The sequence below is a fragment of the Branchiostoma lanceolatum genome, chromosome 4 (genome assembly GCF_035083965.1).
Source record: "Branchiostoma lanceolatum isolate klBraLanc5 chromosome 4, klBraLanc5.hap2, whole genome shotgun sequence".
In the NCBI taxonomy this organism is placed as follows: Eukaryota; Metazoa; Chordata; class Leptocardii; order Amphioxiformes; family Branchiostomatidae; genus Branchiostoma; species Branchiostoma lanceolatum.
In genome coordinates this window covers 11,827,382-11,855,359 of record NC_089725.1, presented here as the reverse complement: position 1 = coordinate 11,855,359, position 27,978 = coordinate 11,827,382, and the positions used below count along the sequence as shown (strand labels likewise).

Here is a 27,978-nt window from a genome sequence, read left to right as displayed (position 1 = left end):
CCATATATAGAGACTCCTCTCCCTAAAAATATCGTCAGCTATCTGCATGCTGCCTGGCCTGTGTCTGAGACGGCATTTCCCCAGTAGCCTGGCTTGTCTTTAAACGGTGTTGCAACAGCTCTGGTCAAATTTCTGTTCTTCACATTTTACATGTGATTGCTTGTATACTCGTCTACCACTGTTGAACACTGAAGGAGAAAGAACATGGAAGCGGTTAAGAAGATGTCTAACGGGGACGTCAAGAAACAAGGGAAAAGTGCAGAGGAGACGATGTCGATGTCAGAAATGCTGGAGAAATTCAAAACTGAAATGGAGAGCGCAGGACAAGATGACAACGCCGAGTTCAACGCTCTCCGCCTGTGCAGCCAGGACCCGTACCCGGGAGATGCGCAGAGGGCGGAGGAGGAGGAGGCATGGCTACAGGAGCACAGCTACACGGACCCCGCCTGGATGATGGAGCGGGAGCGCGATCCCACCGCCGCGGCCATGGAGGCCGAGGTGGCCGGGGTACTCCGCGACACCGGCAGTCACGAGAAGGCGCTGGAACACTTCACCCTGGCGCTAGAGCTGGACCCGGGCAAGCTGGACTACTGGGCCCTCCGTGCTCAGGCTAACTTCACCCTGAAGAACTACCGAGAGGCCTTCCGCGACTGCATCAGTGTTCACAAGGACATCAGGCCCGTCGCTATGTGGAAAATTGGAGGTGAACATTAGTTCATACTACTGTAATAGTGGTTATGTATACGAAAGTTTAGATTTTTGTCGAGCTTGCATAAATCAATTTTGCACATGATAACACAACTTGGGTTCCAGAAATTCAGCATTTTGTTTTGAGATACCTTTGTCTCCAAATCTTCTTGAAGTGATATTATCCGATAGCTTATATTTCATTGGAGATAACTAGTAAGTTGTCAAAGATTGGTCCCTCATCTCCCAAATAAACATACCCCCCGGAATAAAAGTACCCCCTGGACAAATCTTCAAAATGAGTAAGGCTTTTTCGAAATCATCAGTGGTCACAGTGAATGATTTTTGCTCAACAGACGAAATGTTTTGTCCCAATAAGTGGATCCCATCAAGCGAACTTGAACATATTTTCTCCTCGCCCAAGGCCATTGTTTAGGCCATAACATTCCTGCTCTAGCTCTGTCAATACAATGTGTCAGAAGCCGGGAAACATGATGTTGTGTCCTGTGGCGCCATCCTCACTCTGTTCACGTCAATCATGAATCTTTTCCTCCTTTTTGACGAATATGACACCTGTGTCAACCGCTGTTAAAACATACGGTAGCGACAGAACCAAAAATCAACCCAAACTTTCCTAAAATACAACATTCCCGATTAGATTTCCTTTTAGTATTAGTTTGTCTTATTTGTTCTCACGCGAAACTGAGTCAAAACATAAAGTTTTTGAGAAAAATACATATGTACATCGCTGAAACGTGAATGAAACGTTCGCCTTCCAGGGAGGGTACTGTCCAGTCTTGGTCAGTACGTGCTGTCCGAGGTCTGGCTCCGACGTGCCAGCCGGCTGACCGAGGGGAACGATTACGAGGCTCTCCTGCTATTCCAACAGACCCGCATCCATCGATTCTACGACCCTCTGACCGAGGGCACCTCTGTCCAGGTAAACGGCGAAAGTTTTCTATGGTCTAATTTGTAAGCAAGCAAGAGATATGCATGCCCTTCCGAGTGTAATCTATGATACATAACACACACGCGCGCGCGTGCTTACGCACACAGACACTACATACACACACACACACACACACACACACATACACACACACACACACATACAAGCACGCGCGCGCACACACACACACTCACTCACTCACACACACCCACACACACACACTGACACACACACAAACGCAAGGTCACTCACATACATACTAATTGTCCGTTTTTAGATACCTCACTTGAAAGATAACATCGTCAATTGGTATGATAGATGGCAAACGTGCGTCCCAAAGAAATACATATAGTATGTTCACTCTTTCACGACCCTGGTCCTATTGTCAAATGTCTTCCAGTCTTCACTTAGTCGGGTTCCAGTCTTCCTCTGCTACCCGACAACCATGGCGGCCAAGAAGCTCTTCCTGGATAGCAATTCCCATGTTGTCAGCCTGTCTTGGCATGATGTAGTTACTGTTTTCATGTATCAACATTCCAGGTGAGGTTCACGAAGTACGGCCGCGCAGTGTTCAGTACGGAAGATGTGGAGGAAGGACAGGAGCTGTTCCGGGACACCCCCCTCGTCTCCTCCCAGACGGACGACTCCGCCAAGGCGCACCCCGCCTGCAGCCACTGCGCAGTATCCCTGCTCACCGCCGAGGACTACTTCGGCATGAACACGTTCAGGCAGATGAACAAGGCTCAGAAGGCCATTATCAAGAAGGCCTGGCCGAAGGTGCTTTTTCATTACGTTTCGTTACTGCAATGAAGTTCAGTCTATGTAACGTTAATACCAGACTCTATAAGTCGCTGGAAAACAGCAGACTTGAAAGACTCGCATACTACACTCCCAGGCCAGCTACCTCTTATTTCTTCTTTCCGTTGATGCCCACAATCATTACGCTGATTATTCTGGCATATTGGGAGAGCGCAGCTGGCTTATATAAACGGTTGTGTGTCGAACACCCCTACACGTCTTTATCAACAATCTGTAATCCGTAATCCAAAACTCGTAGTCCAAAGTCCATAGCCATGGTCGGTCAACATAAAAGCCGCAGTATGATAAAGAGTTATCCTCTTGCATGTTATCTGTCCATTTGGCCAATTTCTACTATTTTTCGAGCGACCTATGGAGTCTGATAGAGACTACAAGTTGAGTACCCCTACACCGAAGAACACAGGAACAGTACAGCAATCTAGCCCGATTTAAATACAGTAGGTTGTGTTAGCTCAGTTGGTAAACGTCCCGTACCGTTAGCAATGACGCGTTTGAATAACAAGGTCGGGGGTTCGATCCTAACTCTAGTCAAATGCACATCTAAAGTGCCAGTGTGAATGTCGTTTCATCTCATCCTGGTAAAGGCATGTGCCACAGACAACTGCACATATCAAGTACCAGCATGATATCCTTGTCATTCTGGTAGAAACGTGTGCCACAGAATAACTAATCAGACCTAGCCCGGTAGCGTTAGTCATCCCTATATTTTAGCTTTTGTGAAATAATTTGCGATGAATACCAGGCAAGCAAAGTTCATGTAACTTTTCACGGCCGGGGGTATATTATTTTCGGTCTGTGTGTTTGTTTGTCCTGGTGTTTGTTCATAGTTGGCTCGGGTCCATTTTTTTGTTCCTAGGCTGAGTTAGCCCGGGTCTAAATTCGTTCGCGTAGGCATAATGCTGCATGTGCAAGAAATTAATGAAATGTTGCTATTGATGGCATGTGAGAGTGGAGCATGTGTGCGTTGGACATGGTTGTGTTATATTATGTCATCATCATCATCATCATCGTTCATATTATGTCAAGAAATGTTTTTAAAAAATGTATTACACGGAGGTATGTGATTTTGATTATTCCCTGTTCACCATGTACCATGATACAGGTCTCCGCGTACCCGTGCCCCCACTGCAAGCGTGAGAAGTACTGTAGTCTGGAGTGCCGTACTCACGCCTGGAGACAGCACCACTGCCACCTGTGTCCCTCCGCCAACCCGCCCGCCGCCAAACTGTACGACTTCTGCGCCAAGGGAACCACGCAGGAGAAAGGTACGAAGCTTTCAAACAAGGAAAATTACACGTTGTACAGTATTGCGTGTAGAGAAGAACTGCGTGCACAAAGCAACATCTATACTTTAGGAATCTATTTCCACCATGATCATGATAGACGTATATCCTAAGATTCCTAATATATGTAAGAACAGGTAAATTCGTTTTCATATTCGTTCAACAGTTGTTTGTGTCGGAAAACAATGTAGGTGTCTATTGAATTTTTCTATCAGAGCTACCACACGAAGGATTCTGAGAGTTGTTGGTAGCGAACTAGGCAGAACATGAGCCACGAGTACGTGAGGGCAATTCTAAATGTGATGGTTTCTTCACAACCCCACAGGGATGTGGAACTCCATGTTCAGTCCGATGGTCATGGCGCGTATCTGGGCCAACATCCTGTCCCGTGTGAAGGAGCTGGGCGTGAAGGGGGAGCCTACCAAGGACCAGTGGGCTCGCGCCAAGGAGCCGTACCGCCGCTTCCTGGGCTTCGGTGTGTCCGGCTTCGTCAAACAGGTGGGAGGACGTTTGTCTCTGTCGTGTCCACTCTCTCATTGGTCGAACCGCTAATTGCCATACTATCATTGGTTGAACTGCGAATTGCGATGCACAGTTAGAATCGGTCTATTGTCAAGCCAACGCAGTTGTATGATGTTCACTATCATATGTGACTAGCTCAATCAATATATGTTTGTCGTTCCCCCAGATCCCTAAGATGCTGAAGATCATGCAAGCGATCTTCCAGAACACCGAGATCAAGTACAAGATCGACGAACTGGAGTTCGAGAGGCGCTACTACCAGGTGGCGTGTAACGTCCAGTCGTACGGCCCTCCGTGCGTCACCTGGCACGAGTTCGTGGCGGAGTTCCACCGCACGGCCCGTCCGGGGGAGAACCACCGGCGGGTGGCGCAGGAGATGCGGGGGGAGCCAAAGGACGTGACGTTCGGCGGTCTGTACGCCCTGCAGTCCAGCCTGAACCACTCCTGCGACAAGAACGTGGACGTGATGGACGCGATGGTGGACGGGAAACCCGGGGTGGTCATCCGGGCCAAGCACGCCATCAAGAAAGGCGGCGAGCTGTACACCACGTACATCGACACGTCCATGCAGCGCCCCCAGCGCCGCGCCTGGCTCTACCGCGCCTACCACTTCTGGTGCGAGTGCCAGAGGTGCAAGTTTGAGGGGGACGACTGCGGCACCTGTACGCAGTGCCAGAGGAAGGCGCACAAAGACGACCCCTTCTCCGTCTGTAGCCGCTGCCATCGGGCCTGGTACTGTTCCCCCAAGTGTCAGAAGGTGGCCTGGAAGGCAGGGCACAAGAAGATTTGTAAGGCCTGGCCCAGCACTTAGAGCCCGTAAAATCAAGGCACGTGTTGTAACAGATTTTAGGGAACGAATATTGGGCTAGAGAAGATGCCAAGGCCTTACCTTTGAGTTGCAGCGCACCATTGACGTAGGTTTTCAATTGAGATTACAGAAAAAGATGCACGGAAACTCAAGACTCGACGACGAGTTGCAGTTGACATTGACATGGATTTGAACTTGAACGAACTTTGTTTTCTAATTGCACAAACTTTTACAGTAACGTAGTTGTAAATCATCAACAAAGATGGCTCTATGTTGCATCACGATTAAATGGTTCGAAATCTATGTTTCTGTTTTATGAGTGAGTGTCAGTCCTGACGAAATCTTTAATGATACGGATAAGAAATTAGTAGAACACACTTACTCATGATTTTCTTGGTGACATACTCTCGACACCCCTAAATTGAAGTGATGACGAAGGTTGCAAGAATACTTGAACATGTAGAACAGGCACGTGATCAACACTAAATCCTCTGCCTTTGTTCTTTCATCAGGAGAAAGATTGGAGCTATGACTGTATGTCCTTGTTGAATAAGGATACTTATCATAAACTTTTATCATCGAACGAACAGTCAAGTCAAAGCATCATAGGAAATCGGACATGGCAGGTCATGTAGATGTTGGGGTGAAAGGTGTTTTCTGACCGACGGCCGGGCTTCTCTGACGGTCCCTTACACCATGTAAACAGATGAAAAGTTGAGTAAAAGGCCAAAGTTGCTCCGGAAAACAGGTGATGTCCACATACATGCATATCCTTAACCTACTCATTCCGTACAAGATAAGTTGTATACATGGATGTAGGTGGCGCTTCTACGGATGGACACAAGTTGTGCTACGTAGGCTCCTCTCGTGGCGCCTGCAAATCGATCCTTTTTATGTCGCCTAGTATCTTGAAAGTCCTTCTAGATGTCTACCTCCGTTTATGCCTATTTGGGACATTTTTCACTGGCTTTAAGCCTTTTCTCTTGTATGTATTTACATTTTACAAGTCGGGACTACATACTAGTACCCCATCATAGCCTAATCTGCAGTATTGCTCCCAGCCGCCTCGACTCGTTCCTTGACTGAGGTACCTTGAACGCTCACTAGGCGACGCTTTTGTACCGCGCTGGAGCGCGATCATACAACAGGTGGCCAAACGTTGCGGGGTAAGCTAGGAACCAGAGCTAGGAACCGAACCTTCCAAATACTATACTAAGGTTTTAATGTTTTGTCTAATCGCTTCCTGGCCAAAGACTTTATATAGAAGAATGTTTATAGGAGTTGAATATCTGGTTTTTGTGACTGAAGCCTGTATTTATGAACCGATTGAGCGCTGTGCCCGGGTTCGTCGGCGAAGCCAGAAAGTTTGGGAATTATTCTCAGCCCATTTCCTTGACTCTTCACTTTGCAAGACTGAAAATAAACGCAGACAGAAACTGTAACTCATTCTTATATAGTGTGGAGAAGATTTTGGTAAAATGAAACGTCTTCACTACTTTAACTATCCAGTCAGTTTTATCAAAGACATCAACGGTTTCGCAAGTACCGGGCACATTGTCAAAACGGAAGATCGCGTCGTTTTTCTTTTGTTCCCGCGTGTTTTGGGGTACTTTTTCACCAAACACTTTCTTGATACTACAGCTATTATGACGAAGAGTTTTTTATGAAAAGAAAAGAAGCATACATTCCGTACACAGCAATAAACCCCTTTCCAAATACCGCGGCCATTTTGAATCCAGGGCGCGCGCACGTGATTCGAGCGCGGGAAAAGTCAACACCCGGTAAGACCAAGCCAGCGGTAAGGCGTTCCCAATAGAAACCAGCGTTGAGTCATCTTCGGCGGCGAGATGTTCTCCTTCTCGGTGAAATCCATCGATATATTTGCATGGCACAAGTAGATGATATTGTTGTGGACACTTGGACTAGATATCGGCCAGTAAAATTGTAAATTTCTGCTACTTTTCCACAGTTTCTGCCGGGATGTTGAACGCGCGCTACAGTGATAAATGCTGATATGTTTACACCGCGTGCTTGTAATTTCCCTAAGAATGTTAGCTAAAGTCAAGAAAAATCCCACAAAACATACACTTTTCGGATCATTTTAGCTTCGTTTAGGTATGAATATAACTCTTGAGCCTTTTGGCTGTCGTGACAATGCCAACATCATCTTGAAATTACGTTAGTTTGAGGGAGGGTTTTGTTTTCTGTGCAGCGTTACATCGACTTCGCTCAGCAATATTTGACATTTCCCCTGAATGCAATCCCACACAAAAAACAAGACGTGAAAATATAGACTTGAGTTCAATGTCCTTTTGGGTATAAATTTGGCAGCATTCCGGCGGCTTTTTGACGATCTTTTCGGATGCCAAGAATTTAGGCTTGAGGACTCCAAGTACGCGAGTGAAGTTGTGTTTTCCATTCTATCTGACGTTTCTTTAAATCATTTTGCGCGGCAATATTTCAGATATCTGTTGGCCGGATGGAACCCAAAAAACGTTAAATAATATTGACTTGAGGACTGAAGGACCTCCGGCCGATATTTTTCCTTTTGTTGTGGGGTTTCATCCTGTGGAAATCTAAGATATTTCCGCAAAAAGTGATGTAATAAAACGCTCCAAAGAAAACACGCCCCCTGCTTCACTCACAAGTCGAGAAAAACCCCGTAAAGCATACACTTTTCGGGCTGGGATCCTTATAGCTACTTAGATAGAAATATACAGAATTTTACCGGTTGTGACTTCCCCTGGGAAAACGCGCGTTGAGAGGGGGTCGTGTTTCTGTCTAGCCTTTCTTTCTTTTCTGTCTAGCTTTTCCTTTCTCTCTTGTTACTTCGCTCCGCAAGCGATATTTGACATTTCCGCTGAATGCAATCCCACAAAAAAAGACCTGAAAATGTAGGCTTGAGCTAAAGGTAATTTTTGGGGGAATTTAGCAGAATTTCGGCGGCTTCTTTTGACGAGTTTTCTGAAATATCAAAACCTAAAGTACGTGAGTGAAGATGGAGTGTTTTCACTTTGCGCCGTAATATCTTAATTTCCGTCGGATGATATTACAGAAGCGTGAAAATATAGGCTTGGGGGCTTTGCGAGTATAAAAATTTGACGGAACTTCGGTGGCTCCTTTGACTTTGACGATATTTCAGTGCCAAGATTAGCTTGATGAAGTTCATGAGTGAAGCAGGGGGCGTGTTTTCTTTGTAGCGTTTCATTACATTACTTTTTGCGGAAATATTTTAGATTTCCACAGGATGAAACCCCACAATAAAAGGAAAAATATCGGCCGGAGGTCCTTCAGTCCTCAAGTCAATATTATTTAACGTTTTTTGGGTTCCATCCGGCCAACAGATATCTGAAATATTGCCGCGCAAAATGATTTAAAGAAACGTCAGATAGAATGGAAAACACACCTTCACTCACATACTTAGAGTCCTCAAGCCTAAATACTTGGCATCCGAAAAGATCGTCAAAAAGCCGCCGGAATGCTGCCATATTTAAAGACATTGAACTCAAGCCTAGGCCTATATTTTCACGTTTTTTTGTGTGTGGGATTGCATTCAGCGGAAATGTCAAATATTGCTGAGCGAAGTCGATGTAACGCTGCACAGAAAACACGACCCTCCCTCAAACTAACGTAATTTCAAGATGATGTTGGCATTGTCACAACAGCCAAAAGGCTCAAGAGTTATATTCATACCTAAACGAAGCTAAAATGATCCGAAAATTGTATGTTTTGTGGGATTTTTCTCGACTTTAGCTAACATTATTAGGGAAATTACAAGCACGTGGTGTAAACATATCAGCATTTTATCACTGTAGCGCGCGTTCAACATCCCGGCAGAAACTGTGGAAAAGTAGCAGAAATTCACAATTTTACTGGACGATATCTAGTCCAAGTGTCCACAACAATATCATCTACTTGTGCCATGCAAATATATCGATGGATTTCACCGAGGAGGAGAACATCTCGCCGCCAAAGATGACTCAACGCTGGTTTCTATTGGGAACGCCTTACCGCTGGCTTGGTCTTACCGGGTGTTGACTTTTCCCGCGCTCGAATCACGTGCGCGCGCCCTGGATTCAAAATGGCCGCGGTATTTGGAAAGGGGTCTATTGCAAAAGTTACCAGCTTGCGGACATGTACACATGCCGTACTTCAGCGTGCCGTTTATCGGTATCCTTGGAGACGGTTATGAACTGGCCACACTGAACGGATCATTCAGCCGACGGATGATCTCCACATAGGGCATCCTTCGAATGGGCATGTTTCATATACTGATTGTTGCCAAACCCTGAACAGTATGTTGCGAACTTTTTTTATGTTTATTGTTTTGTAAAGCACAAATGCGAAATGTTTTGAGCTGAACTGTTGACGATCAGCAACATCAGAACGCCTTTGTGAGGCAGCATGCGTCCTTATTCAATTTGTTGGATCGTCCTGTTGGCAGGGCATAGCGCTTTCATCACTACAGCCTTTGCAGCCGACAAGCAAGATCACTATGAAGTCTTGGACGTTCCTCGTAATGCTGAATCCGCAGACATCAAGCGGGCCTTCAGACGACTGGCAGCCGAGCACCACCCGGATAAAAACAAGGATCCGGGAGCCGAGACCCGGTTTCGAGAGATCGTCGAAGCGTACGAAGTACTTACTCACGAGGAGCTACGAGCGGTGTACGACAAAGAGGGTCAAAGCGGGGTAGAGAAGTTCAAACGCGAAGGCCAGGCTTCAGAGACTCAACGATTCAGAAAAAGGCAGTTTGACATTCAAATCGAAGAAATTATCGCTGAGCTCCTGATGCTATTTAAATTCGCCAGAAAGACCAACGGACCACGGGGACCCAATTAGCGGCCTTTCTTCATATTTAGCCCGAAAGATGCTGACTCCCCCTTCCGATTCGTTGAGCCACAGGATTTTCCTACCCAAAGGAAGACAAACAGAGGAAAGTACAATAAGGGTGAGGAGTACCCTGGTAGAGAAAAAGCAAGAACGCATTTTCGTCAGATGTACAGCGAGGAGGTAAATGGAGGGCCAAAACACGAAAAACCCATCTTTTCCCACCATGCGAGATACAACAACGAGAACATTCGACATTCAGCGGACGCTGAACCAAATGCGTTTAGCCAAAAATATCATAACGACGAGTCTCCTTATGGCAGAAGACATGCATTTGAAAACAGGCGAGGAAGGCTCAGGAAAAGCAAAGAACAAGGCGGGAACAATCTTCAAAACGGCGACGATTTTCCTCGAGAAGTAAGTAGCATGCATGAAAATATGATGAAGTTTCACAATACTGAGTGGGAAAACTCAAGGAAGGGAAGGGACGTACCCGACGTGAGGAAATTTGTGCCCACCTCTAGACTTCCGACGGGACACAAAAGGCAACAGACGAAAGACAGGATAGCCTTCATACGAGACACACTTAGTAAAGGTAAACAACGTGGATAGAACGTAGCGTTAGACGACTACAAGCATCGACATCATTAGTTTCTGGAGAACAGATATATCACTGTGTTTCGGTGACACGTCGGACCTAAAAAAAAACAGGCCATTGTGACCATTTCTTGATGGGCCCATAGACCAGATTTTGTTCCCCCAAGTGGTTTTCTTGGGAAGTTTTGATCGTTGCTAACCAGCAATATAGAAATAGATATCGTCTGCTTTCTTGAATTGAAGCAATGCCTTATAGGATAGATAAGGAAGGATAACATTGAAAGAAACACAGCAAATCTATGTCCATCTGCACTCTCTATAAGAATATTGATTACTGTGCTATGCCTTCAGACACCAACTTGAATATTTCAGATCATGAAAGTTTCCTTGATGTAACTTCCATGCTTTACCGAGTTTCATTAATGTCTGCCTTGTTCTATTTCTTACCTAGATTGAAGCATGAGCCGGACTTCTTGTTCACAGAATTTATTCAAAAACAAGCCACACAAAGACTTACAATAGTACCATTTCTTCCAGTCTTACAATGGTACCGTTTAGTCCCTTACCAAGCACCAAGTCATTCATGCATTATACAATAACATATTGTTAGTTTATCTCAGTAGTGGATGGATAACATAAACAATAGGTATTCCGAGGTCAGTCATGTGTGAAATCATCACTACTAAATAAAATAATATCTAGGGGCTGACAAATACTTCATCTACCTTCTATTGGTCTTTCATCATACCAACATGTGGAAAGCACCAAACTTAGCCTGGCACATTTCCATCTTCAGGTTGGCTCTATTACAAACTGAACACAACAAAGACTTGGAAGATGCAGACCAACCCCTGAAAAGGGAAAAGTCCCAGGCCATACGTGTCTTTCCTCGCATTACAAAAATATCACATCAGAAGGCACAACCCTGTGATATATACAGCGACAACTTGTTTCTGGCCCTTTTACAAAGTAGAGAAAAATGTTACCAGCCCTTTGGCTGGCTTCTACATTCAGTACTTTGGTCGCATGGTATGTAATATTTGGTACTTTGTTACCAACTCAAATGCCTTTCTGGCCAAGCAAGACACTGACTAAAAAGCAGTAATACAGAAGTGCCACCTATCAATTCACAATGGTATGGCAGCTTGAAAAGATAAAAGATGAGACAGAGCAGGCAGTGTTGAAACTACCCTAGGTAAAATTTACCACATTCATTTTTAACTTGTCTACTACATTATGTAACATTTCTCACATTTAAGACATGCCTCCATACCCATACAAGATTACTGTATAAAAATACCTCTTACACATTGCCAATATTCAGCAATTAGTTATCAATTCTTATATTTGTATTTTCCATTGTTAGAGACAATTCCTATTGCCCTAGTAAAACAATAACTATCTAAAACGATGAGAAGCAATGTTGAAAACAAACACACTTAGCAGTAATATACACACCAAAATCCACCAGTTTAAATCACAAAAAATAAAATTTAAGTTAAAATACGAAAGTCACAATTCTTCAAATATTGAAAGAGCATTATATATTTACAGAGGATTATTTTCAAAGATGAGACCGTCACTTAACAAAGTTCCTGAGCAATAATATTTCATAAACCTTTGGAAAAGTTTTATAAATTGTTTTGATCCGTGAAACCTTTTACCCTCATTAAGTACAAATCTCACAAAGACATGATATTAAAAAGAATCGTTATTATTGGAATGACACAAAAGAAGAGTGTTAATCTGAAATGAAAGACAGCGGGAGTGTGCTGCAGTATTCTCCTAAACTACTGTCAAACAAAGATACCTCAACATCTACAACATAACCAGGTCAAGACACGTCACTCTACCACATATTGGCTTATGTACAATAACGCCATAACACAGACATTTTTGGTGAAGAAATGTCCATTCACAGCGTTTAGTAGATGTATGGGAAGATGCGGTACTTGACGCGCTCGCAGTACTTGTCCCAGGCGGCACCGTACTTCTTCTGGCACACGAGATGGTCACGCCTCTCTCGATGGATGAGCAGGATGGTGAAGTAGATGACGTAGAAGTAGGGGACGATATGGTTGAAACCTGCACACACAACAAAGACATTGACTTCTTTATCAACAGATAAACTTGAATATAATATGTATCTAGCTTATCTTAGAAGCCTGACTCCTCTCTAATGCCCAAACCTTTGATCTTTCAGAAAGAAAAAAAAAGTAATACCTTTACCTTCTTGTCACCCAGTCATTATGACATAAATTGACTGACACCGTTTTTAAACAATTATCATGCATGGGGGTTTACCAAGGCTGCTACTATATGATGCTTTTCGGCTTGACTTATACTGTCCCCAAAAGTCTTTTCCACATTTGTCCTAAATAACATAAGTAAGATTGGGAGAGAAAGGGTGGCTCCTGATTGGTTGACAGCTGTGATTACATTAGATAGTCACACAACACAAACACAACACGTACCACAGGTGAGGCACCAGGCCAGGGCCATGATGAGATCTCCCAGGTAGTTGGGGTGGCGTACCAGGCCCCACCAGCCAGACACCAGCAGGCTCTTGTTGGTCACATTGGTGGGGATGCTCTCCAGGCCTACACAAAAGGCATATGCATATTTTCAAAAATTTCAATTTTTCATCAAGAATGTTAGAATAGCTGAATCTCATAATGACTTCGGTCTACAGTTATGGTACAGATCTAGTTATTAAATAGAAAATACAGTGAAACCTATGCTCGTGACCACCTCTGTGTGAGGACCAATTGGACATTGCAGCTATTTTTGGGAAGTCCTGTCTAAAGTGTGATCACAATACAGACAAGTTTGACTCTACATTACAATTTAAGTAAGTTAAAGCATCATTACATCAGACATGTTGAGCATACATCAAGGCTAGAACTTCCTGGTGATTCTATATACTGTAGTTAGTAATAGTAGTGTTACAGGGTGTTGGGGCCATGCAGCTTCAGCAGGCTAATGTAGGGATGAAATGGGTTAGAAGCAGTAGTTGGTTGCAGCATGCAGTGACCTTGCTAAGCATGCTTCCCTTCACCACTGCCAGCTACCAGTACCTAGGAGAGAAACAAACCTCCTACCATTATTAGAGAGGAAGCTGTTCTCCTGAAAGGTACTATTTCCAGACCTAACAAAACCCTCATCAGGGGACACTACGTCTTCTTCATCAGAGAAGCCGTCACTGAGAGTGGTGTCGTTGTGCAAGACTGACGGGGGATTGGCGCGCATGCTACCGAGGGACAGGTTCCCAAGGTCAGACAAGGAGCTCACGTCCGTGAGGGAATCGGAGGACAGACTCAAGGTCATGGACATGTCTCCCAGGATCCTTTGCGGGGAGGTTGTGAAGGAGTTGTTGTTACCTGCTGGTGAGTCACACCCAAAGGTAGACACTGAATGAGAAGTGGAGTGGGTTAGGAGGCATGCACAGCTCCCTCTGTGTAACAACACACTCTCTCAGGTAGATACACAAATACTACATGTACTATTCCTGTTCTAACAAAACTCTGAAATAGCAAGCTTCATCTGCAAACTACCCCGTCATTCCCACACTAACAGTACCGAGATAGAGCATACACTTTTTGTATCTGGAATAAAATAGGACTAAGTGTAGCATCTTAAACAAGGACCATGAAATCGAAGGTTCTACTTACGCTGGAGTTTGGGGTCGTAGGGGTTCCTTCTGAAGGCATTCTTCTGAGAGTTGGATGCTCTGAAGATCCAGAACCCAAGCACTACAAACATCAAAGACAAAGTCTGAATCAGTATTGACAATTTTCATCAGTTACTGGAAGACAGGGGAAGGGCTAGTAACCCCTCCCTGTAAAAATGTACCCTGCTACTGAAACAGCAACAGAATTTTTGCCCTATGTTCCACTAGGTACTACAAGGGTCTGAACGAATGAACAAAGGAATGAACTGGGGAAGACTGCAAGACTGAGACGTTAATGTGGAGTCGTTCTACCATTGCTTTGCTATAATACTTTGCAGTCAACACGCATCATTCCTTGGATTATAACTACAGCGACATGTGTACTGTAAATGAACAAAGGCCAGCTGGAGGTAAGAAAAGAGCTCAGCTAAGAATTCAAACTAATTGGTTATGTAATAAACCTACGGTTGAGGAGCACAATGAGTGCAGCCTGCACGTTGGTGAGGTCGTGTTCGGGGTGGTCGACCAGGTAGCGACCCTGCAGGGTGTAGGTGAAGGGCACCCAGGCAAGGTCACCGAACGCCAGCATGAACCCAAACCCTTCAATCGTGATGTCATTGGTCGTCAAAATGGCATCCTGAGATGTAAACAAGAAAACAACAATGCATTGGTGTCTATACTGTATAAATAATAATGAAGGATATCTAAGGGCTTCCTTCCACACTACAAGTCAAGTAAATTGGATGATAACTAATGAAGTCAACGTAACAATGCAACAAATCATCATTAATTATGATAGACTAGAATCACAACACATCTTACTTGGTCATCTCCCACACACCATTGAATGAAGAAAAAAGTACAAGCATTGAAAAACACAAAGCATTTGCTCTACAAGTCTTTCTCTTCCAGCTAAGGTAAACACAGAAGACTCACCTCAAACCAGAGAGCGTCTGCCACATACAGAGCCTGGAACAGCGTGACACATGTCATGGCAGTAGACAGCTGGCCGTGCTCAGAGCAGTGCTTGGCACACAGACACAGGTTTATCATCATCTGTATCACCACAGGAAATAACTTAAAGTTAGCACACTGACATTCATATGCTATCTTTGCTATTACAACATGTACTAATGAAAAAACTGTATAGTCATAAAAATTCTCTTCCATGAAATTAGTCCATAATCCTACAACATTTTCAAGACATGTGAGGGTTACAACGTGCTTATAAAACAGCTTTTTGCCTCAAACACTGACTAAGTTGGCTTACCCATCCAATGAGACCAGGCCTCAGTTCACAGAAGTACTTCAAGTCGAAGCTGCCGATGCGAGGATTCAGCTCATGGCCGATGAAGAAGTCATAGACGGCATTACCTGCAAGAGGAGGTAACAGAATAGGGTGAATATGATGATTATATGGTGTTATAAAATATCAAACAATACGTTTATTTATTCTTTTACTTAATCAAGCACAAAGCTTGCAAATCAAACACATTAAGAATCTGAAGAACAATCACTCACAGAAATGCTTTCCATAATTGATAAAATGACATAAAATAATTGGTAGGTTTTAAAAAATGAGGGACATCTTTTAACTGGACACCTTGTTTTTGGAGAAGACAAACTAAGCCCATTTCGAGTGTGTTTATAAAATATCAACTTTATACCTTATCCATGAATTATGATTCAGAACAGCATGAATACTGTAAATCTTAAAATGTTTGCAGTGGTTTTACTAGAACCTCTCCAACACGAATATGCCATTTCTATGCATTGCTGTTCTACTACAGACTTAAAACCCTTCTACAAAGTAAGACTCTTCCAAAAATAAGTGAGTTTCCAGTATCTGTACCCACCTGAGTTGCCCACTGTGGACAGGGCTGACTTGGGGGCCCTCCTGGCCTTGATGTACAGAACCACACTCATGATGAGGGAGAAGGCTGTGGCCGTGCTGGCCAGCTGAAGGTAGTTATCGTACACCCAGACAAACGGAGCCTTGTAGTGGTAGGCAGCTCCAAAGGCAGCCAGGCTCACCACAAATGCAAAGAAAGCTGGTAGGAAGACATTGGAGAACATATCACTGATTGCAGCAGCCATGTTATGCCATTTTATTTTTTATCAAATCCATACATTTCCCAAGATTTTATTTTAGGTTTTCAACGACTGGGAGCATATGCACTTTTGTGCATCCCAAATCAGAGCTGAACACCTAAGTTTTGCTAGTGCGCCTAGATATTTGTGTAGGGTTATGTATGTTAAGTCGGTAGTACCATACCGAATTGTATACAGTCACTAGTATTCAGCATATTCTTGAAATTCAAGTGTTACAAAAACAATGAAATCTTTGTTGTAAATGTATTACTCATTTAAACTCATGCCCTGGTATTGTTATCAAGTAATCAATCTACATTCTTAGAACAAAACCATGTAAATCTGACAGTTGCAACTCCTACCATTGATCCTGTACTTCAGCATCCGTCCATCCCTCAGGGGCACACCATCAGCTAACTGTGGAACGCAAAAATACAGGTTGGAATCTCTTTTGCTTGCTGTGTTAACTTTATCTTTATCCTTCTTATCCTTACTTTGCTACCTTTCCATATTGAAAGCAGTGTTCTCGCCAGAATTTTTTCACAGCATAGGGGTAAGGTACAGAAGGCCAACTTTACGCGGTGCAAGCTACGAAGAAATTACCACAGAGTAGGGAGTCCGGCTTGTTCCCCCGGAAAATTTTTGAATTCATAACCCAATGAGACACTTTTTCCTGCATTTTGAGGGATAAATTTTGTGAAGTAAAGTTTTTCCTCTGTTACAGCCTCATTCTAAAGCCAAATATGAACTTTTTATAAGATTTATGAAGGGTCACAAGGTTCTTTCCAGAAAGAAACACCCCTATGCTGGTTGAAACACAGCATAGGGGTCCAGACCACAGCATAGGGGGTCCAAATCATAGCATAGGGGGCCCCTATGCTGAAAAGGCCTGGCGAGAACACTGGAAAGGTCTACTATAACTGCATAAAAACAAAATGACTTTTTTTTGTGATAGCATGTGACTACACCCAGCTGTCAGAAATGCAACAGTGGGTTGTTGAATCGTCGCAAGAGTTGTGACAGCTAGATCTTAGCAATTTTGCTGTAGTGTTACTGAAAGCTAGATTTAGGTTGTGCAAACTCACCCGTCCGATGGGAAGCATGTAGATGAGGGCCTGGAAGGCGAACCATCCCAGGAACACCAGAGCGGCGTTTGTGCTGAAGTAGGCGTCCAGGGTCTTGGGGAGGTGCGGCACGAACACCAGGTCACAGTGGGCCTTGTTACACACGCCGTACAGGTACAGGACCGTGGCCGGCAGGAGGAACGTCAGCAGGAAGGCGCCGATGGGCCCGCCGAACTCGTACTCGGTGGTCTTGGGGACGGCGCCGGGCTTGAGGTCCAGACCGGGCACCAGTTCCTTGTTAGTGCTGGAGCGGGTGGCATACCTGTGGACTACTTCACTCTTCTGTTCAACAACCTGGGGAGGGGAAATACATGAAATTTTAACACTTTCTTTACCGCATCAGAATGAACACAAGTTGGCCATAGTTTACACAATGGGTTGTGTAACACAACCCACTGTGTAAACTATGGCCTTTCTGTGGACAGACTTTGGTCTGTACCAGACCCCTGCGCTGGCTGGAAAGATAATAGAATTTGACAAAATAGAGATTTTAGGCTTTCATTACTATATCTTGATTCAAAATACATGTATCAAAATGTTGAAGAATAGTACTGTATGGGAATCAGGAAACCGATTCTAGATATTATACACAATAACCCGTACCTTCTTGACCTCCATCTTGGTAATCTTGGCTGGAGTGGATGTCGCCTTTGGTTCAGGAGAAGATTTGGCCTTAGGCTCCGGGCTGGCCTTCTTTGGCTCTGGCGTGGTTTTGGCAGCTGGCGTTGACGCGGCCTTACGGGGAGATGCCCTACTTCCTCGAGTTGGGGTCAAGTTGGCCTTGGCGACTTTTGGGGTCTTTATTGCGGGGCTTTTTGACCTTCTCCTGGTGGTTCGTCCCGGTGAGCGACCTCGTGACCTCGACCGTGAACGTCGACGGGATGGACTTTTGGACCCTGACCTGCCGAAGTAGTTTTCTGACTGAAAGAGACAAGAACACACAAATTATCAGGGTTGTTCTAACCTTAGCAGCATGCTTTCAAACGATAACTTGCTAGACTGAGCAGAATACCTGGTAACACATGAAGAAAGAATGTATACTGTATCAGTTTTTTTGGCATGTTTGTTTATGACCAGAAGTAGCTACTACTTGAAATAAACCAAATCCAAGGAAAGTAGGACAACTAATAAAAGCACATCCCTCTTTTAGTACTGATCAATCAATCGACAAAATTAAAACGAAATTTACTTACGGTAGCAACACAGAAATCATATGAGGGAAGTCACAATTGTAAGTCTAAATTTTGCTACACTTAGAATTTTTGCACTTAAGAAAGACGACCTGATCACTTGAGACAAGGCTGCAGTACACGTGTAGTTACAGCTGAGGCATCACCTCATGTGAGTAACACATCACACCACTGTCAGTGGACAGGGCTCGTACCATTTCAGGATGGGGGTTGTGTTCCACTAGACTAAATAAATATGCCTTACTCCCTTTCAGTCATCATTGATAAGGAATCAATATTTTAACTCAAATAGCATCTTTCACTCAATATATCACTTGGTCTTTATGCAATCTACTCTTCTCAAGTTGGAATTAAACTTCAGAAACCAATAACCCCCATGAGATTTGTGTGATCTTCATTGACTGTGGACCAAAGGGCAAAGTTCCTCCTGAATTGTCCCACTTATCTTACACACCAAGACAAGGACTGGTTTAGTGGTTACACAATGATAGGTAGGAACTGCTGACGTGATAAAAGCCATGGTAACCTAACCAGCTGTCAAAGGAAGGGACACCACATTGTTTCTGCATCATTTGGTCAACAATGAACCATAACATGTTCCTAATGTTTCCCAGGGTTGAATTACCACATTATGTGATTAGAGATAAAGACCAGCCTTTACCAGTAGGGTTTACGGTGCATGTTGATGATCCTGATAGTTGTACACATCCACCCAGTAAAAACCATTTAATTGCATTATCACTGGGACATCGGGTCATACTAGTGTTAGAGTTACTCACTGTATTTCGAAGTGTAATCCCTAAGAATTAGTAAGATGTCAACACACAGGGCACTACATCTAAATGCTTGGAAATCCTTACAATTTTACATTTGCAGGTCTTTGATACTGGATCATATCTAACTTACTAATGCCTGGTATTGCAAAATTCAAGATGAACAACACAAATTCAACTTTTCTACATCCACAGACTAGTGTCAGGCACTGATGCCGATGGAAGAAAGTGGAAAAAGCCGTGAGGCTCTTGCGCTATCAACCACTGCTTTGAGACAATCCCATTCAAATTCAACTTCTTGTTCCATTTCAATGTCTGAAGTTTGCTTTCTGAATATCTGTCAGGAATTCTCTGGAATTCCAACATACAGAAATGCACAATTTATCTTTTCCACAATCAAACAATATGTGCCTTTTATAAGCATCATAAAGCAAACAACCGAGCCAAGAACCAACAAAACTGCTATAAATTGACTTAGACCCCGTTCATACTAAATTGCGCAAATCACCCTAATCCCTGCAATCGTCGAAGTCACCAAGGTCGCATACCTTAACACCAGGGGTCGAGCGAAATCTCCGCTCGATTCAGCCATCTTTCCGCAAATCATTACAACAAGCTGGGAGCGAATTTCGTACAATGGCGGGAAGCAAGCATAAACAAGCGTTAAGACTGAAGAATTTGCATATGACCCCTTGAACCACGTCCGGGTCAATATGCAAAGTAAAGCGCATTGACAAGTCGCGTCCGTTCAGACTAAGTCGCAATGAATGAGGGCAAATCGCGAGTAAACCACCTCCGGAGGGAGTTCCGCAGCAATGTGATTTGGGCGATCTCAAATGCAATTTGGAGCGTCCATACTAAGCCACATTATCACGATTTTGTCGATTTCAGCGATTAGGGCAATTTGCGCAATTTAACATGAATGGGGTCTTAGGCTCAAAGGAACTTTTGCAGTAGGAAGGATAGGTAGGTGTTTGCTGTGTTTTAAGTCTGTGGTTGAACTTGTATTTATGTACATGTTTGCCATGTGACCCAGGAGTTCACAGTGAGACGTCATAACGAACGTGAAACCACCCCAAACATATCCTGATTTACAGTACAGTACTTACCAACACATGGTGGCCAGCTATCTCCTCTTCTGTGCCCTCTTCAAACCTGACCACGTACTTGTCCCCGTCCAGGTTCTTCAGCACCTTGGCGTGGAACCACAGGTGGCTGCCTGGCCACTTGGCCATGACAGTCTGACCTTCGTCGTGACGTTTGGACATGGTGAACTCCTTCTCTACTGTAAGAAAAGCAAATGCACATTTGGTATTAATTATTATACTGTAGCAGTGTGTTTCCAAGCTGTGTATGCTGCATGATGGCCAAGATGAGAAGAGATACATTGCAAGACTTTATTTGACTTACCCGTCACTGGTATGTGAAATATATAAATTTTGCTCCTCTAAGGCCCCGTTCATGATGCAAAAATTAAAACGGTTTGATTCGTTTTGGCTACAATCCAACCTGAAACGGTTTACGTTCGTGATGCAAACTTGAACCCAGGCTCAGAACGGTCTACATCGAATTTGCATATAATGCAAAGTCTGTTGTGCTCCTGCACCGCCTCGAGTTCCAAGAGTTGTACTCGTGCCTCGGTTGTCTTTGATTAACATTGAACTGCTGTCCTGTTGAAGCTGTGTACCATGACGGCCTTGGAAATTTTTGTGTTGCGTTCATGATGACGATTCCCTGTTTATTCTGAACCGGTGTAGACTACCTCAGGAGGAGGTTCAGAATAAAACGGAACCATTTCGGAGCCAGCGTTCTTGCCAGGGTAGTTGAGTATTGCTGTTATTTGGATCCACTATGCTGTGATTTTGGCCTCTACGCTGTGTTTCAACCAGCATAGGGGGGATTTTTTTTTGTTTTGATGCAAAAGTACAAAAAAAAACTTTGGCTTTATATCATAAACTTTAGCCCTCAAAATGCAGGGAATAGTGTCTTTGAGAGTTTCAAAGCTCAAAATTTCCAGGGGGAGGATGCCCCGGACCCCCCTACAATATTTCTGCCTGCAGCCCTCATCCTCACACCTGTAGCGCTCGCCATGCAGCCTTGTCGTGCAACGATGCCCCCATGCTGTGAAAATATGCTGGTGAGAACACTGCGAGCGTTCATGTTCACAAATAATTTGATTTTGTACATGTACTACATTTGCACTAGTAATCTTTTGGCTTTGCTTTGGTCCTGTGGCCGCTGAATGAATTGTTTCTCTATCATTCGCAAGCGGGTGCCAGAGTGAGCAAACAGATTTACAGAGCTATAGACTAGACTGGTTCCTAAAAATGCTTAGCACTTTTTACTTCAGTCTATCCAGGCAGTCAAGCCACCAAATGTCTGCTTTGTGATCCAAGCTTTTATTACATTTAGATACTAGTACTGGTAGAGAAGCTTGTAACATTTCTCCCAATCCTGTTTGTTTGGCTACTGGATGACCAAAACCAATGACGCAATGACCAAAGGAATGTTATAATCTAAAGAAATCCTTACAACATCTGCTTGAAAAAAATACTTTAAAATTGATTTACTTTTGCCATGGTTTTATTTTGCGGTAGGAGAGGTTTTATGAATTTGTGGTCGAAAGGTGACTGCAAAAATAAAACTGAAAGGACAATAAATTAATTAAGAACCAAAAGAAAAGCAAAAGTTTCACGATTTAGAGCAGGTAGTCTGCCCCTAGCATGGTTACCATGACAACAGGTTGGGGGCATTCTGGTCCTTCTGGTTTCAATTTCCAGCCTGTTGCTGGGCATCAGGCCCACTGAGTTAGACAATCCATCTGATTTCTCAACTGGATGAACTCAGCATCCAGGCATACCACTAACTTCAAACAAGACACACCCACCTGCATTCTGACTGTAAATAAACAAATTCCCAAAAGTCAATGTTTTAGATCTATCTTGTGTTCCCTAAATCTTGATTTGTGGTGTTGGGTTTGGGTTTGCCTGTGTTCATTAACTGTTGCAGTGCAGATTCACAAATCAATCATGTCTTTTTACACAAACAATAAAACTATCAAAAGCATGTAAACCTGCAATTTTGTCTTTCTCTAAATAATTGGTGCAATGAAGCAAATAAGTCTGTGATTATAGGGGAAACCTGCAAGCAAAGGTTAAGCAAGCTTGAAAATTCCATCCCCGTTTGTGTACATTCCGATGCCTTGTTATTTTGGGCAAACAGATTGACAAGCCATTCTGTGCAGTCTGTCCGCTACTTCAAATACTTGGCTTCCAGGACACGACAAAAGACAAGACACGATGTGCTGTGTTGTCTTGTGTTTGCTCTACGTGCAGTGAGATATATCGGCCTTTTGTATTTGCCCGCCTCGACAACGTACACAACCAGACAACACTTCTTCTTGTAAGACTTTTCAAACAACAAAGACACGCTAAGTGCAGTTACAGAGTACACAACAGTAACGTTCCATAATGTTTCTGGTGATGTCAACAAAATCTCACTTACTTACTAAACTAGTCCTTGAAATCTCAAAGACATCTCTCTGTTTTTCTTGTTTTTTTTTCAGTTCAAAATAAATTGGTTTGAAATTCTCAGTGGGAAGGTCAGAAAAGGGAGGGATCTTGTTACAGTCGACCTCAGCCAGGCCAGGGGACAAGGACACGACGCTACACACCTGACAAGTTTACCGAGCAAACAAATTGGACTATTCGTAGAATAACAGACTATTCGTGACATGTGGTGTTATCTGCTAACACCACAGAACTTCCGGTAACTCCAATCGGACGTAAGGAAGGAAACATGTGGCATGTGGCACCTCTTTACTAACCAAAAATTTATGTTGTTCGCAAATATCATGGCGTTGGTCCACACATATCGATCACTTTCACAAGCAACAAGCTGTTATGTTCTACTTCATACTTTATCTGTATGTTTGAAAATAAATGCAGCTTATGTGGTATCGACATAATGAGGTTAAAATATAACTTACCTTGTGAATTGTAGAAAAATCCGACTTTTACACAGCGTAGATCGGCAAAACCCACCAAATTTACGCTTTGTGCTGTAGTGTAACGACTTCTTCGCGGGCGATGGGCGGGAAGCCCTGTAATTGGTCGAACGATAATTTTATCAAAATACTGATCGCTGATTGGTTGAATCGCTAATTTGAACTTATGACTTCTTGCTGGGCTAACCCATTAGATACGAAGGGGGCCCTACGTTTTTAGTAAAACAAAATAATCTAACATTACGTAATTTTTGCCTGACTAACAAGAAATGTGCTATTTTTTGTACTAGCATAGTTTTAATTGTAGACACATATGCCTCGGACTTTGCAAACTAGTATAACTCTTCAAAAAATTTGAAGCAATCCCTGCGTCCCCCCCCCCAGGCATGTTCACCTGAGCTGAGGCCAAGGAGGTGATCTGATGGTTGTTGTTGTCTTGAGCAAGTGCTAGTAAACGTTTAATATTCAAAGTGTATGTGGCATGGATCTGTATCAACTTTTATTATACCTGAAAATATACCATTGTCATTTTGCCCTGAAAAAATTGATTTATTGATGGCAACCTAGATGCCATTGCAGTGACGTAAACTTGCTTCTTCCTCTATCAGATGGGAGCTTTGATGAAGGCCATTGATGATCATCTTTTGACATGGACTCCAAGCACTTGTTATCCTACCTCCAGACAAGACGATTTGTTTGCTCTTCTCCCTATAACCTCCTTGCCATAACTGACACTGTAATTCATAGGTCTTCAATCAAACATCATGTTCCTTCTTCGGCATTTACATCATAGCCTGGGATCTATTTATAACGTTATCTACCGAGTCTCCTCCCCGCAAAGCCGAGTCTCAGAGACTCCGGAGCTATAATAGTTTTGGACACCATTTTACATTACATCAGTTAATGTTAATGAGGGAATGTAAGAGGGCTGGCATTCAACCTAACAAAAATTCCAACACATCACACCTTTCACTTTGTCTTTGAATGTAACGTTATGTCCACTCGCTCACTCACTCTCTCCCATAGCTTAGTCAGCCGTCGGGGCAGCATAGCTCTGTGAAAGCTCTCCACTGCTGGCGGTCTCCCGCCAGTCTGGTCATCTGGTTATGTCCACATTCATTCAATGTACAATGGTTGATATTCCTTACAGCATTTCTTACACTACACAGTCAAAACACAGAGAAACACAATATACAGCAGGATCTCCATGCAGTTTATTGGTATTGGCATTAGTACAAAATGTTGAAGTACACTGCACATATAGATTATCAATGAAGAAGAAATTATAACAGCTCTGAGAAATGTAAATTGGTAGAAAAATGGCCCATGGCCAGACTTCCGTAAAACAGAAGTGAACTGGGTCCTTTTTCTGGTTTCCATCGACAAGCCACATTGATGACATTCGAGTTTGAATTGTGTGGTGGTGAGTCAGGGAAGAGTAGGTGGGTGATAGATTGGGTTTTGAAGGGAACACAACATAATAAGAAATGAGACAGAGTTGGTGAGAACTGACAGCACAGCTGTTGTCTCACGTTTAAAACTACCACATAGTTACGTTAGATAGCCTTAGTTTAGAACAGTCGCTACACACTTACGGAGGAATCGCACAGAAAAGAAGCATATGTTTTGCAGGAAACCATGGAACCAAACATGAAAGTATTCGATCCCCACAGGCGACCATACCCACATGTTCAAGGTGAGGACTAAAAGGGTGCATTTCTGTCCTGTTTGGGACCTCTCAGGAAGAAACAAAATGTCTGATGGTGCACTTTTAACACTGCTTGACATGTTGGGAACTTTTCTTTTCCCAGTATGTCAATCTTTAAGTTCTGATAAAATTGCACTTGTAAGGATTTTTTACAGTTCAATTTTACCTACTACAAGTAACTACCTTTCAGACAAATCATTTAAGAGTATCCATTATTCTCAAGAGAACAAAACATCTTTTAGTCCTCTGTGCCTTGAAACCCTTTTGTAGAGAGAGAAGTCGTTTCCCTGGAAAACATAATATTATTGTACAAATCATTTACAAGATATTTTAGTACAGGGTGCCAAGAAAGGTATCAAACCCTCTATTCCATCACTGTGGCTTTAGATGAAACCCTCCCAATTCATGAAAGTTCTAGCATTATCTGCAGCCCTCCACAGGAGTGGGAAAATCTTCTCAGACATGGAAAAGATTTTTGCAAAATGAAAATTTAGCTAACTGTGTGTAAAGAATTAGTGGAAAAGACACCTGCTACTGTACATGTACAATGCCTAGACTCCAATGCCTCCACTCTAGGTAGGTCATCTACACACTGCTTCTTCTTGGCAACAATTTTCCTCAACATCGTATGATAATAGATTCTTCCGAAGACCAGTGGTGTTAACAATAGGATCACATCAAGGATGACAAATGGGGGATTTCAATGACTGCTGTGACAGAATACTCTTTCTTCACTTTGCAACACCAAATAGCTTTTCCTCACATATCTTGCCCGACATGTTAACAGATGGAACAGCAATGTACAATATTTTCAGTCCAGTAGAAGAGCTGATCATGATCGCAAATTTCTTCCTTGTCACTTAAAACACCAGCTTACCGACTGACAGTAGTAAAGGCTTTCATCTTGTCTTTAACAGTTTGTGACAATCTGACAGGATTAAAACTCTCCTGACCATCGCTAACACTCGACAAGCTACCATACATTATCCTAACCTCCCAAAGTGTTGTGTAAGTACAGTCAGTCACAAGGACTGTCAGGAGGTAAACCATATCCTTCCATCAGCATCCAAGTTGTGAACCAAATCCTTTACAACGTGACAATGTCCATACTTAGTTTTCTGCACTTCTGTACAGGTCTGTCACCTCTCTTACCAAGGATGCTAGCTAGAAAAAAGCAGCAAGTTATAATGAGGATTAGACTCAAATAAGTAAGTTTATGGCCAAGCTATGAAAAATACAGCTTACCCTACAAAAACACAAATTCTTAACAATAAAAAGACCTTAATCAAAAGAGCTGAAAAATACATACAAATGTACAAATATGGGCTATAGTAGGGATAGGAAAATGATTGTGCATGGATCACTCTTGGGGAAAATTGCTGAAAAACAGTACACAAAAATATGTTTTATAAATCGCTTCAGAAACACTACCTAATGAATGAGTATTCTCACATCTACAAATATAATACAAAAGGCATCACAATATACGGTGGAAGTGGATCATTGAAACTTAATTCGGTGGAAGTCTACTTTTTACTTTGAGTTCTCTTCCAGATAGATACGTATTTGACCTGATAATTACAGACAGTTAAAAGTGTATGTGGCAACTGAACGACCACCAACTTCTTAAATGACATATAGCCAGAGTGCCACTAGGCAAAGCCAGCAACTGTTGGAAGCAACTTTTGCCATGCAATAACAAGGAAGCCATAAGTCAGGATAAATCATAATTTTCTATCTACATGTACACTTATCTGGGATATTCACTCTAACTTAAACACCAGAGTAACACTTTCAGCAACTAAAAATACAATGCAGTAATGCAGCCTTCCAAAATTACTATGAACGATAACTGGTAACTAGAATCATAACTATAATGGCAAATCATTGTATGATTATGAAGATCTCCAAGTACCACAAAAGTACCAATGGGAACTTATGTTTCAAAGCATTTTTAAATACATGAATGTACACAGGCCATTTCTGCCGGCATTGCATTTGAAAGAGCATTGGGTCATCAGTAGAGATACTGTGTGGACTGTACAGGTGGGCACCGATGTCTTGGAACACCGTTTGGAGTCTAAATTTGGACAGGAGTGTTCTGTATGGGTGAACAAATGGAGCTGCAAAAATGACCTGCAAGGGCAGAAACAACAAAAGGCACTCCGAACTGCAGCTTGGCAAACCACGACATGCTGGTCAGTGCAATGGCAGAATTATGGAAGGACAACTTGTTTATCTCGGCTCACATGTAACACAATAACCAAATCTTGGTCACTGGTATGTATGAAGTAACTGGATTTTTTTCTCTACAGTCTTCCTGGAGGCTGACAAAAGACACCATGGCTTCCAGCCTAAAACATGTTGGACAGGGCAACAGCACATTCAGTAGAAGGTGATGGTTTAAGACTTCTACAACAAAATTTCTAGGAACCACCGTTTGATTTCTACACCTGAATGTCCCGACTTTCTTTTCGTAATTAACTACAAAATTAGGGCAAGGCCAAGCTTACCCTTGAAATATCTATCTAAGCCCCTAGAAGTTTTACTGGGTACAGCAACCACCTCGGTATTGAATGTGTCATCTCTGCGATAGAGATGGTTCCCACAATGCCTTGCTCCACCATGTGAGAACAGACCAATGAGCTGCCCCCCTCAGTTCACTGTTGAGTACTCTCCTTCTCCTCCTCCTCATTTTCTTTTTTCTTCACTGTGTCACTCTCTGGTCTATCGCCTGTTGAATTCTGCCCTAATTTCTTGCCTTATTGCTGGAGAGAAAGAGAGAGATTCCACAATTATTATCTTTATGCTTGATACCTCAGTTGTGTTCATATGTATACTGCAGTTTACCTTGTGTCCCAGATGACATCACCTTTAAGTAAAGGCACATTACCCATAGACTAAAGAAACATGTTAGTTAC

At 43.0% G+C, this 27,978-nt stretch overlaps 4 protein-coding genes across 16 annotated transcripts in view; 2 read left to right on the top strand and 2 right to left on the bottom strand.

Annotated features, from left to right (window-relative positions):
- The first annotated feature begins 22 nt into the window (after positions 1-22).
- Positions 23-5,371, top strand: LOC136432594 (histone-lysine N-trimethyltransferase SMYD5-like). The gene is made up of 6 exons (XM_066423999.1): positions 23-703; positions 1,467-1,627; positions 2,177-2,413; positions 3,558-3,720; positions 4,064-4,236; positions 4,427-5,371. Exons 1-6 carry the CDS (start codon positions 205-207, stop codon positions 5,069-5,071), a joined length of 1,878 nt encoding a protein of 625 aa, XP_066280096.1. The 5' UTR covers positions 23-204; the 3' UTR covers positions 5,072-5,371.
- A 3,839-nt stretch (positions 5,372-9,210) lies between these two features.
- LOC136434172 (chaperone protein DnaJ-like) lies at positions 9,211-9,910 on the top strand. The gene is made up of 2 exons (XM_066426937.1): positions 9,211-9,238; positions 9,513-9,910. The coding sequence occupies exons 1-2, from the start codon at positions 9,211-9,213 to the stop codon at positions 9,908-9,910; spliced, it is 426 nt and encodes a 141-aa protein (XP_066283034.1).
- A 1,055-nt stretch (positions 9,911-10,965) lies between these two features.
- On the bottom strand, positions 10,966-23,464 carry LOC136432593 (delta(14)-sterol reductase TM7SF2-like). Of its 3 annotated transcripts, none has more exons than XM_066423995.1 (13): positions 23,332-23,464; positions 20,453-20,628; positions 17,984-18,301; positions 17,342-17,674; positions 16,619-16,673; positions 16,022-16,216; positions 15,436-15,539; positions 15,102-15,221; positions 14,631-14,802; positions 14,167-14,247; positions 13,597-13,905; positions 12,970-13,095; positions 10,966-12,580 (listed from the first exon to the last, which is right to left on the bottom strand). In XM_066423995.1, exons 2-13 carry the CDS (start codon positions 20,609-20,611, stop codon positions 12,420-12,422), a joined length of 2,133 nt encoding a protein of 710 aa, XP_066280092.1. In that variant the 5' UTR covers positions 20,612-20,628; positions 23,332-23,464; the 3' UTR covers positions 10,966-12,419. The 3 variants fall into 3 exon arrangements, with proteins under 3 accessions (XP_066280092.1, XP_066280094.1, XP_066280095.1); XM_066423997.1 differs by having other exon boundaries at positions 20,453-20,625; positions 23,332-23,445; XM_066423998.1 differs by lacking the exon at positions 13,597-13,905.
- A 1,077-nt stretch (positions 23,465-24,541) lies between these two features.
- The window catches only part of LOC136432590 (vasodilator-stimulated phosphoprotein-like), a 48,916-nt gene continuing 45,479 nt past the window's right edge, over positions 24,542-27,978 (bottom strand). For all 11 annotated transcript variants that reach the window (XM_066423993.1, XM_066423983.1, XM_066423984.1 and 8 more), the window contains one exon: positions 24,542-27,825. In XM_066423993.1, coding sequence (XP_066280090.1) covers positions 27,785-27,825 — 41 coding nt within the window. In that variant the 3' untranslated portion in view covers positions 24,542-27,784. The remainder of the gene's footprint in view (positions 27,826-27,978) is intronic.